Source organism: Saimiri boliviensis, chromosome 2 (genome assembly GCF_048565385.1).
Source record: "Saimiri boliviensis isolate mSaiBol1 chromosome 2, mSaiBol1.pri, whole genome shotgun sequence".
Classification (NCBI taxonomy): Eukaryota; Metazoa; Chordata; class Mammalia; order Primates; family Cebidae; genus Saimiri; species Saimiri boliviensis.
Genome location: NC_133450.1, coordinates 63800523 through 63815320, shown reverse-complemented (window position 1 = coordinate 63815320; position 14798 = coordinate 63800523). Strand labels below are relative to the sequence as shown.

At 41.4% G+C, this 14798-nt stretch overlaps 1 protein-coding gene and 1 long non-coding RNA gene across 3 annotated transcripts in view; one reads left to right on the top strand and one right to left on the bottom strand.

Annotated features, from left to right (window-relative positions):
* Positions 1-14798, top strand: part of LOC120363892 (uncharacterized) — a 59771-nt gene that overhangs the window by 8994 nt on the left and 35979 nt on the right. The window contains exon 2 of one of the 2 annotated variants that reach the window (XR_012516235.1): positions 10367-10477. This is a non-coding gene — a long non-coding RNA (uncharacterized LOC120363892). Of the gene's footprint in view, positions 1-10366; positions 14303-14798 lie in introns of those variants that run through there. The other variant, XR_005579300.2, reaches the window with a different exon arrangement.
* ATXN3 (ataxin 3) overlaps positions 4848-14798 on the bottom strand; it is a 46667-nt gene continuing 36716 nt past the window's right edge. Inside the window, exon 11 of the mRNA XM_039468626.2 lies at positions 4848-10423. Within this exon, the coding sequence (XP_039324560.1) occupies positions 10329-10423 (95 nt within the window). The 3' untranslated portion in view covers positions 4848-10328. The remainder of the gene's footprint in view (positions 10424-14798) is intronic.

Here is a 14798-nt window from a genome sequence, read left to right as displayed (position 1 = left end):
CCAGCACTTTGGGAGGCCAAGGTAGGCAGATCACCTGAGTTCAGAAGTTCTAGACCAGCCTGGGTAACATGGCAAAACCTCGTCTCTACTAAAAATACAAAAATTAGCTGGGTGTGGTGGCCCGCGCCTGTAATCCTGGCTATTCAGTGGCTGAGGCAAGAGAACTGCTTGAGCCCGGGAGGCAGAGGTTGCCGTGAGCAGAGATGATACCACTGCACTCCAGTCTGGGCAACAGAATGAGGCCCTGTCTCAGAAGGAGTGGGGAGGGGGTTCAGTGTTGGAGACAGAGGTACCCCTGTGCAGAATTCAAACACAGCTTTTGGAAAAAGTGGATTTGAAGAAGGTACAAAAGCAATGGAGGTGGCACAGAATCTGCTCCCTCCTGGCCTGCACTAGTTTTGAGCCGCTTTAGAAGGATGAACCTGGCTGAACCGTTTTCTAGGAGACTTAGCAGGACTCTGGGCACAAGAAGAGCTGCTTGGGGCCATGTGGTGACATGTGGCTCAGGGCTGAGACAAGGAAGGTCCATTCCTCTGTGCTCAGCTTGGATTATAGTACCTCTCTGGTATTCAAGAATTTGACATTTTTGGGCTCGGTATTTTTCCATCTTATTTTTTAACCAGGTTAATGCTGGTGTGTGTTAAAACGTACACTTTGAACGAAGAGACCCTCCAAATAGGCTTTGTGTGAGCAACATGGCTGTTTATTCTCCTGTGCAGGTGGGCTGAGGCTGAAAAGGACATCAGCAAAGGGTGGTGGAATAGGAGTTGGTTTTATAGGTTGGGGCAAATCTTTTGGAGATGGGGCAGGGGTGTAACAGAGTAAGATCAGTTACAGTGTTGGGGGTAAGGGCAAGGAGTATCATTACCATAAGTTCAGTTACAACGGTGGGTTAGGTAAGGCGTAAGAGTAGTTAAGATGGTAGGGTGGGGTGGAGGGGTATTCACAGAGCAAGAACAGTTAAGATGGCAGGGTGGGGTGAGAAGCTTAATGTCCAGGGGAAGCTCTGCTGGGCCATCAGGGACAATGGTGAATGCAAGGGGACGGGGAGATCAGCTGAGGCAGGCAGGACTTCAGACTTTCTGGGTCCAGGCCTGCACATGGAGGCCTGACAGTATGTAAAAAAGCTATTGGTTTTCTTTGATGGATAAATGAATAAGCAAAATGTGTATATATCATACAATGGAATATTATTCAGCTTTTAAAAAGAAAATTTGGACATACACTACAACATGGATGAACCTTGACATGCTCATTGAAATGCACTAGTCACACAAAAAAAGTACAAATACCGCGTAATTCCTCTTACATGAGATACTTAGAATCAAAGAGACAAAGTACAATGGTAGTTGTCATGGGATGGGGAAGGGAGAAAGCATAGGGAGCAGTACTGACGATTGAGCTCCTCTCTACCCTAATACAAGAGACTCTCTCTTTTTTTTTTTTTTTTTTTTTTTTTTTTTTGAGACGGAGTTTCGCTCTTGTTACCCAGGCTGGAGTACAGTGGCGCGATCTCGGCTCACTGCAACCTCCGCCTCCTGGGTTCAGGCAATTCTCCTGCCTCAGCCTCCTGAGTAGCTGGGATTACAGGCACGCACCACCATGCCCAGCTAATTTTTTTTTTGTATTTTTTAGTAGAGACGGGGTTTCACCATGTTGACCAGGATGGTCTCGATCTCTTGACCTCGTGATCCACCCGCCTCGGCCTCCCAAAGTGCTGGGATTACAGGCTTGAGCCACCGCGCCCGGCTCTAAGAGACTCTCATAGTTAGGCAGGAATATTGTCACCCTTATTCAGCCTGTCGAAGTTACAGAAGATGGATCTTCATCTTTCTGCAACCCTTAGGATTAAGGGTTTTCTTATAAAAAGGGAGGTGGGAAAATGTCAGAGGTGTTTGAACCAGAGCAACTTCATCTTGAATAGGGGCTGGGTAAAATGAGGCTGAGAACTACTGGGCTGCGTTCCTAGATGGTTAAGGCATTCTAAGTCACAGGATGAGAGAGAAGGTCTGCACAAGATACAGGTCATAAAGACCATCCTGATAAAACAAATTGCAGTAAAGAGGCCGGCTAAAACCCACCAAAGCCAAGATGGCGATGAGAGTGACCTCTAGTCCTTCTCAGTGCTACACTGCCATTAGCACTATGACAGTTTACAAATGCCATGGCAATGTCAGCAAGTTACCCTAAATGGTCTAAAAAGGGGAGGCATGAATAATCCACCCCTTGTTTAGCATATCATCAAGAAATAACCTGCTGGGCGTGATGATTCATGCCTGTAATCCCAACACTTTGGGAGGCCAAGGTAGGCAAATCATGAGGTCAAGAGATAGAGACCATCCTGGCCAACATGGTGAAACCCTATCTCCACTAAAAATACAAAAATTAGCTGGGCATAGTAGTGTGTGCCTATAATCCCAGCTACTCAGGAGACTGAACCAGGAGAATCACTTGAATCCGAGAGGCAGAGGTTGCCGTGAGCCGAGATCATGCACTCCAGCCTGGCGACAGAGCGAGACTGTCTGAAAAAGAAAAGGAAGAAATAACCATAAAAATGGGCAACCAGCAGCCCTTGGGGCTGCTCTGTCTATGGAGTAGCCATTCTTTTCTCTACTTTCTTAATAAACTGGCTTTCAATTTATGGACTTGCCCTGAATTTTTTCTTGCGCAAGATACAAGAACCCTCTCTTGGGGTCTCAATCCAGACCCCTGTCCTGTAACATTATGTTTCAAAACTTTCACCCAATCCTAATTAAGGCTAAAATAAATAGACAACCCTCATAAAATTTGAGGACAATATATTCCTCAATCAGTCTAGGTGGATTCCAATATTACATTTGGATTCTGGTGTCCAGAGTTCGATAAATTGAAGAAAAGCAGCACTCTTAAAAATTGCTACTAATGTTTTGTTTGGCCCTAAGGGTTAAAAATCAACTGAGCAAACATTTATTATTTATTACTTTCTTTTTTTTTTTTTGAGACGGAGTTTCGCTCCTTACCCAGGCTGGAGTGCAATGGCGCGATCTTGACTCACTGCAACCTCTGCCTCCTGGGTTCAGGCAATTCTCCTGCCTCAGCCTCCTGGGTAGTTGGGATTACAGGCACGTGCCACCATGCCCAGCTAATTTTTTGTATTTTTAGTAGAGACGGGGTTTCACCATGTTGACCAGGATGGTCTCGATCTCTTGACCTCATGATCCACCCGCCTCGGCCTCCCAAAGTGCTGGGATTAGAGGCGTCAGCCACCGCGCCAGGCTATTTATTGCTTTTTAAAGGCAGGATTCTGTATGTTTTTAATAGAGATGGGGTGTTTTCCTATGTTGCCCAGGCTGGACTCGAACTCCTGGGCTCAAGGGATCCTTCCACCTTGGCCTCTCAAAGTGCTGAGATTAAAGGCTTGAGCCACTGGCACCGGGCCAATTGAGCAAACATTTAAAAATCAGATTGCAGCCGGGCGCGGTGGCTCAAGCTTGTAATCCCAGCACTTTGGGAGGCCGAGGCGGGAGGATCACAAGGTCAAGAGATCGAGACCATCCTGGTCAACATGGTGAAACCCCGTCTCTACTAAAAATACAAAAAAATAGCCGGGCGCGGTGGCTCAAGCCTGTAATCCCAGCACTTTGGGAGGCTGAGGCGGGTGGATCACGAGGTCAAGAGATCGAGACCATCCTGGTCAACATGGTGAAACCCCGTCTCTACTAAAGATACAAAAAATTAGCTGCGCATGGTGGCGCGTGCCTGTAATCCCAGCTACTCAGGAGGCTGAGGCAGGAGAATTGCCTGAACCCAGGAGGCGGAGGTTGTGGTGAGCCGAGATCGTGTTATTGCACTCCAGCCTGGGCAACGAGAGCGAAACTCCTTCTCAAAAAAAAAAAAAAAAAAAAAAAAAAAAAAAAAAAAAAATCAGATTGCAAATGAAAATTTGGAATTCCTAGCTCCTCTTGCTAAAGACTGAGGATCCAGTAATAATGGACCTTTTGGCAGCAGTAAACTGGAATAGATGGACTGTGCTGGCCTGCATTATTCATATTGTTAAAAACAATCCATAAAATTGTGCTTCTCAAGCTTCACTCTACACTTTAGTCTCCTGGGGATCTTGTAAAAAGTCAAGTTCTGAGGCCGGGTGTGGTGGCTCACGCCTGTAATCCCAGCATTTTGGGAGGCTGAGTCGGGTGGATTACCTGAGGTCAGGAGTTCAAGACCAGTCTGACCAACATGGTGAAACCCCGTCTTTTTAAAAAAAAAAAAAAGGCCGGGCACAGTGGCTCAAGCCTGTAATCCCAGCACTTTGGGAGGCCGAGGCGGGTGGATCACGAGGTCAAGAGATCGAGACCATCCTGGTCAACATGGTGAAACCCCGTCTTTACTAAAAATACAAAAAAATTAGCTGAGCATGGTGGTGCGTGCCTGTAATCCCAGCTACTCAGGAGGCTGAGGCAGGAGAATTGCCTGAACCCAGGAGGCGGAGGTTGTGGTGAGCCGAGATTGCGCCACTGCACTCCAGCCTGGGTAACAAGAGTGAAACTCTGTCTCAAAAAAAAAAAAAAAAAGTGTACAAGTTCTGATTCAGTAGGTCTGAGTGTGGCCTGAAACTGCATTTCTGAAAAACTCACAGGTGATACAGATGCTGCTGGTACTCCATCCATACTTTTTTCTTGCTTTGTCACCCAGGCTAGAATTCAGTGGCAAGATCATAACTTACTGCAGCCTTGAACTCCTGGGTTCAAGCAATCCTCTTCTGCCTCCTGGGTAGCTGGAATTTCAGGTGCAAGCCATTGAGCCCAGCCCTAATCATACTTCGAAGAGCCAAGCTATGAATTAAAAATAAACACAAATTCAAAAGGAAATGGAAAAGCAAACATTATCTTTATTTAATAATCTTTGATATTTAAAATACAACTCATTGAACATCCACATTAACAACAGAATCCTCAGCGTTCAACAGTGCTTTGGAAGCCCGGCTTTTCTAAGGACGAGACAGGAAGGCCTGTGTGTGTGATAACGGCAAATGAACTATGAGGGAGCATACACAGAAGGGCTGCAGGGCTGGGTCCTGAGCAAGCAGCACTGCCACGGTGCACTTTTATCATGACCAAACAACAATGCTTTTTGTTTCAGATATTTTCTGTACTTGAATTTCAAATATTTTACTTATACAGAACAGTAATTTTTAATAAGTTATTCCTAATATCCCAGTGTTGTAGAAATTAGATAATAATATTTAAAAGGTATGTTTTCTTCTTTCAAAAAGAAGCATGAAAAAAATTCAGAAAACATTCCTTAAACTATGCAAGAGACAACTGAGAGCTTCCTAAATGCATCAGCAATACCCATGTGTATTTCACTAGTATTTCCCATTGCTTTGTCTATGAATCCACAGGCTTAAAATAAAATGTTTTTTGATATGCTATTAAACATGCCAATTACCATAAATTTAGAAGTTAGGTTATTAGCATTAATTCTTACAATGCAAGACCATTTTGGAAAAAATTAAAATAGCAAAAGTTTTCTTCAAACTAAAAAACAAAATCAAAATTCTAGAATTTACCAACCATGTCAGTAATCTTCATTCATGAAAGCAGACTCGAACAAAAATATTTTTATTATGTATAAGACTTTAAAAAAATACAAAGGCGCTCATTTTCTAAAGCAAAAAGATGCTGGTTATAAAGGGACCAAGATTAAAAGAAGTTTTTACTTTGAATATGAAAAATAAAGTTATTTACATTGCTGACATGATTAGTTAATCCAATCTGGTATTTCCTAATTAGGGTCACATATGTATGTCCATACTTGTTAAGGCCTCGATACAGCAAACAATTCACTTTGAAAATAGTGGCCCGAGGTTGGGTGCAGTGGCTCACACAACTATAATCACTTTGGGAGTGATTGCACTTTGGGAGGCTGAGGTGGGTGGATCACCTGAGGTCAGGAGTTTGAGACCAGCCTGACTAATATGGTGAAATCTCCGTCTCTACTAAAAATACAAAAATTAGCTGGGTGTAATGGCGGCATCTGTAATCCCAGCTACTCGGGAGGCTGAGGCAAGAAAATTGCTTGATCCTGGGAGGAGGAGGTTGTAGTGAGCTGAGATCACGCCACTGCACTCCAGCCTGGGTGACAGAGCTAGACTGTCTCAAAAAAAAAAAAAAAAAAAAAAAAAAAGTAAAGAAAAGAAAATAGTGGCCAGAGGCCTCTTCAATTCTAGGGAAAGTTTGTGTGTGTGTTGTTTTTTTAAGACGGAGTCTTGCTCGTCGCCCAGGCTGGAGTGCAATGGCGTGATTTTGGCTCACTGCAACCTCCACCTCCTGGGTTCAAGCAATTCTCAGCGTCCTGAGTAGCTGGGATTAAAAGTGTGTGTCATCATGCCTAATTTTTGTATTTTTAGTAGAGATGAGGTTTTACCATGTTGCCCAGACTTGTCTCAAACTCCTGGCCTCAAAGGATCTGCCTGCTCCAGCCTCCCAAAGGGCTGGGATTACAGGCGTGAGCCACCCTGCCCGGCTGAATCGATTTTTTTATTTGTACAAGTCCAATGGGCCTGTTTTAATAATTTAGTAGCTCTTGGCACTAGCTCTTTTTTTTTTTTTTCTTTTTTTAAGATGTCATCTCACTTTGTCGCCCAGGCTGGAGTGCAGTGATGCGATCTCGGCTTACTGGAACCTCTGCTGCCCAGGTTCAAGCAATTCTCCTGCCTTAGCCTCCCAAACTGCTGGGATTACAGGTGCTGGCCACCTCGCCCAGCTAATTTTTGTAGTTTTTGGTAGAGATGGGGTTTCACCATCTTGGCCAGGCTGGTCTTGAACTCCTGACCTCATGATCCACCTGCCTCAGCCTCCCAAAGTGCTGGGATTACAGATGTGAGCCACCGCACCCAGCCAGCACTAGCATGATTTTAAAAATAGTATCAAAAATTCAGACATTCAAAACGTGACTTAGGCTCTGACTGGAATAAAATTTATTTTATTTAACAATATTAAACAATATGGACTACTGGTAATTTTGTCTACAATGATACTCAACCAGTTTTGAGATTTTATTCCTCATTAACTTTGGCATCATGAATAAAGCCTTAAGAAAAATCAAGTTTTAACGACAAAAAAAAGCACCTCCTTAAAAAAATATTCTGTGAATTGTAAATTATTTGGCCAAAATCTTAGAGTTTAAGTAGAGTTTACCTGCAGCAACCTTTGCAAACAGTTTATATTACTGAAATATTTGTATGCTGATTACTGTAAAAAACATACATTGATGATTTTAGATCAGAAGTTAACTATTCTGAATCTTAAAAACATAAATTACTCATTAAATCCATGACATCTGAAAATACGAAAGTGGTATTTCCAAGGCTTATTTAAACTTCTACTAGCATCAACACTGTAAATACTTGATCCCAGTAATACAAATTATACATTAGAAAAATGATACCAATAGTTTAAATATTAAACATTAAGATGTTCCCAATTAGTTAAACAGAATGGAAATCTTTAATACAGTTCTTAGCAGGACAGTTCTTGTGAATTTAGTTGTTCCTGACTTTCTTGCAGGTGGTTTACAGTAAATGGCAGTACCTGATGTATAAACTATAGCTTTGCATAACTTTTAGCTTTTTTGATACTACTGTTATTTGCACTGGCATCTTTTCATACTGGCCGATGAATTAAGAATGGAATCTAAACATTCAATTAAATGTAAGCCAACCCCACCAAGATGACAGTTCACTAGTGATTCTGGATCTGCCTGCTAATTGTAACAATTTCACAACAAACTACACAAACACATTCAAATGTATCCAGTGTGTGCTCAGCTCTGCTTTAAAAACTCTCTAGTTGGCCAGGCACAGTGGCTCACGCCTAAAATCCCAGCACTTTGGGAGGCCAAGGCAGGCAGATCACCTGAGGTCACGAGTTCGAGACCAGCCTAGCCAACATGGTAAAACCCTGTCTCTACTAAAAATACAAAAATCAGCTGGGCGTGGTGGTGGGTGCCTGTAATCCCAGCTACTCTGGAGGCTGAGGCAGGAGAATCGCTTGAACCTGGGAGGTGAAGGTTGCAATGAGCCGAGATTGCACCACTGCACTCCAGCCTGGGTGACAGAGCGAGAGTCCGTCTCAAAAAACAAACAAACAAAAAACAAAACAAAACAAAACTCTTCAGCAACTAAAAGTCAAACACACCACTTTTTCTTAAGTGCTTTAGGGTATATAATATATGAACTTTACAAACTCTAACTTTAAAATGTATATTGGTTTTCTCATTTTTGTATTAGGTAGCTCGTCAATTCAAGTGTATAAAGTTTAATGTAACTTTTCAATGGAAAAAGTAATGAACAAATATCCATGGAAAACAGGACTAACACAGTGGTAATAATTACATAAATGTTCAGTCTTAAAAATATTTAGCTTTTTAAATCTTGAGGGAGTAGTACTAAACTCCAACATCCCTTGCAGTTTTAAAGTTTTATAATTCTTCTGAAACATTTTCAACTATTAAAGGAAAACTTTTGATTTTAAAATAAAACTATACTTTTGTCTAAGGGAAAGTTCAGAAAACTTTGACTGGCACAAAATAATGACTTAAAAAATCTGTTCTATCCGAGAAAAAGCTATTTCAAAATAATAAATAAAAGATACTTTTTCTTCTCTTTTCAGTTAGCAATAAATCCTAAATCAAAAAGGTTTCCCTGATAAAATGTGTGCAGCCACACACCAGTAGGGTAATACACCATACTTTAATTTTCTAAGTTGTCAGCTGAAATTTCTTCTTGGATATTAGCTTACGAACAATTCAACATTCAAAAGAGCTTCCAAAGGGGATAGAGAATGAGGGATGGAGAACACAAAAACTAAAACATCAACTTCAGAGAGACAAGGTTTTCACCAAAATCATACCATTCTATTGACCCAGCAAGAAACTCTCTGTACATCTCAATTAAAGAAAATATTTATCAAAACTATGGACTTTCTTATTTACAGACCCACTAAGTACTGTGACTTCTACAGTTCTTAAGCTAGCTAAACATGATGCAAGTGTCAAATCACAGTATAAATTTCAACATACTTCCATTAGTAAATTATTTTCATGTTCCAGATCACTATCTTTGACAAGCTATACCTACTAAAAGATGTGAAGCAGACACCTATATTCCATGACTCAATTGTAAAGAGAACAGAAAGCTCCAGTCATAGGAGAAAAAATAAAATAAAACTGCTATTAAAATTGAAGGCCAAATTTCATGTATCATACATTCACGGTGGGTACGTATGTTCAGTCTTCTAACAGAAGGAAACCTGCCTGCATACTATGCTTCTCCTAGTTTTCTCAATTGGAGAAGAAAAGAAATAATGAGGTGCAGGAAGAAGGAGATGCAACAAAGCTGTAAGGTTTTGACACAAGTGAAAAGACATTCATAAAGCGTCTGGGAAAGCACATGCTCACACATTTTAAAAAATGTTCATTTATTCTCAAGTACTTGTGCAGGGCTGATTTCAAAGTTAAGGAATGCACCAGTCATAAAGAATGATCCCAACATAGGGCTTAAAACACTAAACCCTGGCTGGGTGCGGTGGCTCATGCCTGTAATCCCAGCACTTTGGGAGACCAAGGCAGGTGGATCGCCTCAGGTCAGGAGCTCAATACCAGCCTGACCAACACGGTGAAACCCCGTATCTATAAAAAACTAAAAAAAACAAAGCAAACAAACAAGACGTCTAAACCTCAGAAAAGATTACCATCTTTCAAGAGTTGTGGGAAATAATGAAAGCCAGGGAGCAGTAAAGTTGTGATCAGAGAAAATAACACAAGAAAACACTTGAGCACATGATATACAGTTGAAGGGAGAACCGTTCATCCTTCTGGAACCATTACTTTGATCAACACAGACTAGAGATACTTTCCTGAAAGATTAATTTGGTTAATGAGAAATGAAAGTGACTATTGGGTGATATGAGCCAAATTATCTACAAGAGAGAAAAAGAAAACAAACTATATGGAGAAAGCCTGAGGCAAGAGCTTATTAGTTGGTCTACAAAAAGATCCAAGAAAAAAATGCCTTAATTTTAAACATGTTAGATATTGCACACTCAAAAAAGAAAAAGAAACATTTAGAAAACCATTTTAAATGTCTTTAATTGCTGAATGCCTCTTTGGCTAATATTTGGAAGATCATTATTTAGTCCTACAACTGACGCATTGTTCCGCTTTCCCATCATTTTGTTTGCAAACCACTAAAAGTCTCATTTTTTAACACATACCAAAATGGACCCTATGCTGTAATCACACAGGATAATGTTGCAAAGTATGAATATCTAAATTGTTTTTTAAAGACACTATTTTTTTCCTTCTGTTTTCAAATCATTTCTGACAGTTTCTAAAGACATGGTCACAGCTGCCTGAAGCATGTCTTCTTCACTTATGGCATCACCTGTTGGGAAACAAAACACACTTTTCCTTAACATTTCTGGAAAGTCATCAAAGGGTAAGCTCTTAGAAAATGCATTTCTATTTGATCACACGTTTCTTCTTTTTGTTTAATTCGTATAAAGCAAAATTCACTTTTATAGTTGTGTAAATTCTGACAAATGCAGCCGGGCGCGGTGGCTCACGCCTGTAATCCCAGCACTTTGGGAGGCTGAGACGGGTGGATCACGAGGTCAAGAGATCGAGACAATCCTGGTCAACATGGTGAAACCCCGTCTCTACTAAAATACAAAAATTAGCTGGGCACGGTGCACGCCTGTAGTCCCAGCTACTCGGGAGGCTGAGGCAGGAGAATTGCTTGAACCCAGGAGGCGGAGGTTGTGGTGAGCTGAGATCACGCCATTGCACTCCAGCCTGGGTAACAAGAGCAAAACTCCATCTCAAAATAAATAAATAAATAATTTTGACAAATTCACCATCAAGATACACAACCATTCCATTGCCCCAGAAAATTCCCTCATGCTGCCCCTTTGTGGTCAATCCTCAATTCCTAATCCCAGAGAGCCACCAGTATATATTCTCTGTCCAACAGTCTTATCTTTTCCTGCCTGCCATATAAAAGGCATCAGCAGGTATGGAGCCTTGTGCATATGGCTTCTTTGACTTAGCATAATGCATTTGAGATTTGTTGTGTATATCAACAATTCATGTATTTACAAAAACTCAACTTTCTACTTTGAAAAAATTGTCAATTCAAAGGAATTTGCAAAGATGTTTTGGAGAGGTTTCTTGTACCCTTTTGCCCAGTTTCACCCAATAGTTACATCTTATGTAACTAAAGATCAAACTAAAACCCAGATATTGACATTGGCACATGTTGTATGTAGTTCTACATGGCATTTTATCACACATGTGTATTCATGTAATCACCACGACCACCACAATCAAGACACAGAAGTGTTATAATACCACAAAGATCTCCCTCCTATCGATTTATATTCACACCTACCTCTTTCACCCACTTTCTCTAACTGGTGGCAACCACTAATAAGTGTTCTCTATCTCTATACATCTGTCATTTTTAGAACGTTGAACAAATGGAATCATACAGTATAGGAACCTTTGAGGCTTTTTTACACTCAGCATAATGTCCCTGAGATCCAATCATGGTGCTGCACATGCCAACAGCTGGTTTGTCTTTCATCCTGAGAGTAGAGCACTCCATGCTATGGATGTACTACAGTTTGTTTCACAGAGGACATGTTGGTTGTTTCCAGTTTTCAATTATGACCAATAAGGCTGCTATAAACATTTGTATATATGTTTTTGTGATAATATAAATTTATATTTTTGGCTGGGCACAGTGGCTCATGTCTGTAATACTAGCACTTAGGGAGGCCGGGGCAGGCAGACTGCTCGAGCCCAGGAGTTCGAGATCAGCCTGGGCAATTGCATCAGTGGAAGAATGCGTCAGTTGTAGGACTAAATAATGCTCTTCCAAATATTCGCCAAAGAGGCATTCAGCAATTAAGAACATTTAAAATACTTTTCTAATTTTTTTTTTCTTTTTTGAGTACGCAGTATTGCCCAGGCTGGTCTTGAACTCCTGGGCTCAAGCATTCTACCTACCTTGGCCTCCCTAACTGCTGGTATTACAGGCATGAACCACTGTGCCCAGCCAAAAATAGAAATTTTGCCCAGGCTGGTCTTGAACTCCTGGGCTCAAGCAATCTGCCTGTCTTGGCCTCCCTCCCTAAGTACTAATATTACAGCACTTAGGGAGTGTAATACTAAAAAAAAAAAAAATTTTTAAATTTATTGTTTTTCTGGGATAAATGCCCAGGAGTATATATGCTATGTCATCTGGTCAGGGTTATGTTCAGTTTTTAAACAAATAGTCAAATTATTTTCCAAAGTGGCTGCATCAGTTCAAATGAAATATAGAAAGCTTACCTCCCTTTATATTCCTTGACTCTCTCCTTCATTTGTAATATAATTGCCTTAAATATTTCCTGTATATATACTGAAAACCAAATCAGCCTATTAATTCTTGCTTCAACCATCACACAATTTAAAAATTCAAAAGGAGGGGAAAACCTATTGTGTTTACCCCAATTTTACTCTTTTTATTGTTCTTTCTTCCTTCCTGATATTCCCAAATTTCTTCTTTTATCATTTCTTTTTAGAGAAATTCCTTTAGCCATTCTTTAAGGGTAGGTCTACTGGAGACAAATTGTTAATTTCCCCTTCAATCCTTAAGAATATTTCACTGGATATATAAATATATAAATCTGGGTTTAAAATTTTTTCCTTAGGTTTCTTTTTTTTGTTGAGACAGAGTCTCGCTCTGTCACCCAGGCTGCAGTGCAGTGGCATGATCTTGGCTCACTGCAACCTCCACCTCCTGGGTTCAAGCAATTCCCTTGACTCAGCCTCCCAAGTAGGTGGGAATATAGATGCCCACCACCACGTCTGGCTAATTTTTTTTTTTAATTTAATTTTGTTTTTTTGAGACGGAGTTTCACTCTTGTTACCCAGGCTGGAGTGCAATGGCGTGATCTCGGCTCACCGCAACCTCTGCCTCCCAGGTTCAGGCAATTCTTCTGCCTCAGCCTCCTGAGTAGCTGGGATTACAGGCACGCGCCACCATGCCCAGCTAACTTTTTTTTTTGTATTTTTAGTAGAGACGGGGTTTCACCATGTTGACCGGGATGGTCTTGATCTCTTGACCTCGTGATCTACCCACCTCGGCCTCCTAAAGTGCTGGGATTACAGGCTTGAGCCACTGCACCCGGCCTTTTTTTTTTTTTTTTTTTTTTAGATGGAGTCTTGCTCAGCCACCTAGGCTGGAGTGCAGTGCCACAATCTCAACTCACTGTGGAACCTTCGACTCCCAGGCTCAAGCGATTCTCCTGCCTCAGCCTCCCAAGTAGCTGGGATTACAGGCATGTACCACCACACCCAGGTAATTTTTTATATTTTTAGTAGAGACAGGGTTTCATTATGTTGGCCAGGCTGGTCTCAAACTCCTGACCTCAGGTGATTTGCATGCGTTGGCCTCTGAAAGTGCTGGGATTACAGGCGTGAGCCACTGCACCTGGCCTAGAGTTTTTTCCTTTCAGCACTAGAAAAAATGTTGTATGTAACTCTTCCTTCTGGCTTTCATGATCTCTGATGGGAAATCTGGCTGTCATTTAAACTGCTGTAGGTAAGGTCGTTTCTTGGTAATTTCAAGATCTTCATTCTTTACCTTCAGTGTTCAGAAATCTGACTATGATGCGTCTGTGAATTTCTTTGGGTTTATCGTATTTGAGCTTCACTGAGCTTTTTCAATCTGTATGTTTCTGACTTGTGCCAAATTTGGGAAATTTTCAGCCATGCCTTCTTCCTCCAGTACTTTTTCAGCTGCACCCTCTTTCTCATCGCCTTCTGGGCCTCCATGACACAAATTTAAATCTTTTGTTAGAGCGCCAGAGGTCTCTAAGGCTCTATTAAATTTTCTAGTCTATTTTCTCTCTGTTGCTCAGAATAGGTAATTTCTGTTTTTCTGTCTCCAAGCTCACGGATTCTTTCCTCTGTCCTCTCCATTCCACTGAGAGAGGACTTAAAAATACCTAAAATTTCCATTACGACTATTTTCCAATTCTAAAATGTCATGGGGGTCTTCTTTGTATCTTCTATTTCTTTGCTAAGGCATTCTATTTTTTCATTTGTTTCAAGTGTGCTCACTGTAATTGCTTACTGAAGCATTTTTATGCTGGCTACTTTAAAAACCTTTACCAGGTAGTTGTAACATCAGTGCCATCTAGGTGTGTCTACTGACTGTCTTTTCTCATTCAAGTTGAGATTTTTCTGGTTCATAAGTGATTTTCTTTTCTTTTCTTTTCTTTTTTTTGAGACGGAGTTTTGCTCTTGTTACCCAGGCTGGAGTGCAATGGCGCGATCTCGGCTCACCGCAACCTCCACCTCTCTGGGTTCAGGCAATTCTCCTGCCTCAGCCTCCTGAGTAGCTGGGATTACAGGCACGAGCCACCACGCCCAGTTAATTTTTTGTATTTTTAGTAGAGACGGGGTTTCACCATGTTGACCAGGATGGTCTCGATCTCTCAACCTCGTGATCCACCTGCCTCGGCCTCCCAAAGTGCTGGGATTACAGGCTTGAGCCACTGTGCCTGGCCGTGATTTTCTTTTCCTTCTTTTTTTTTTTTGAGACGGAGTTTCGCTCTTGTTACCCAGGCTGGAGTGCAATGGCGCGATCTCGGCTCACCGCAACCTCCACCTCTCTGGGTTCAGGCAATTCTCCTGCCTCAGCCTCCTGAGTAGCTGGGATTACAGGCACGTGCTACCGTGCTCAGCTAATTTTTTGTATTTTTAGTAGA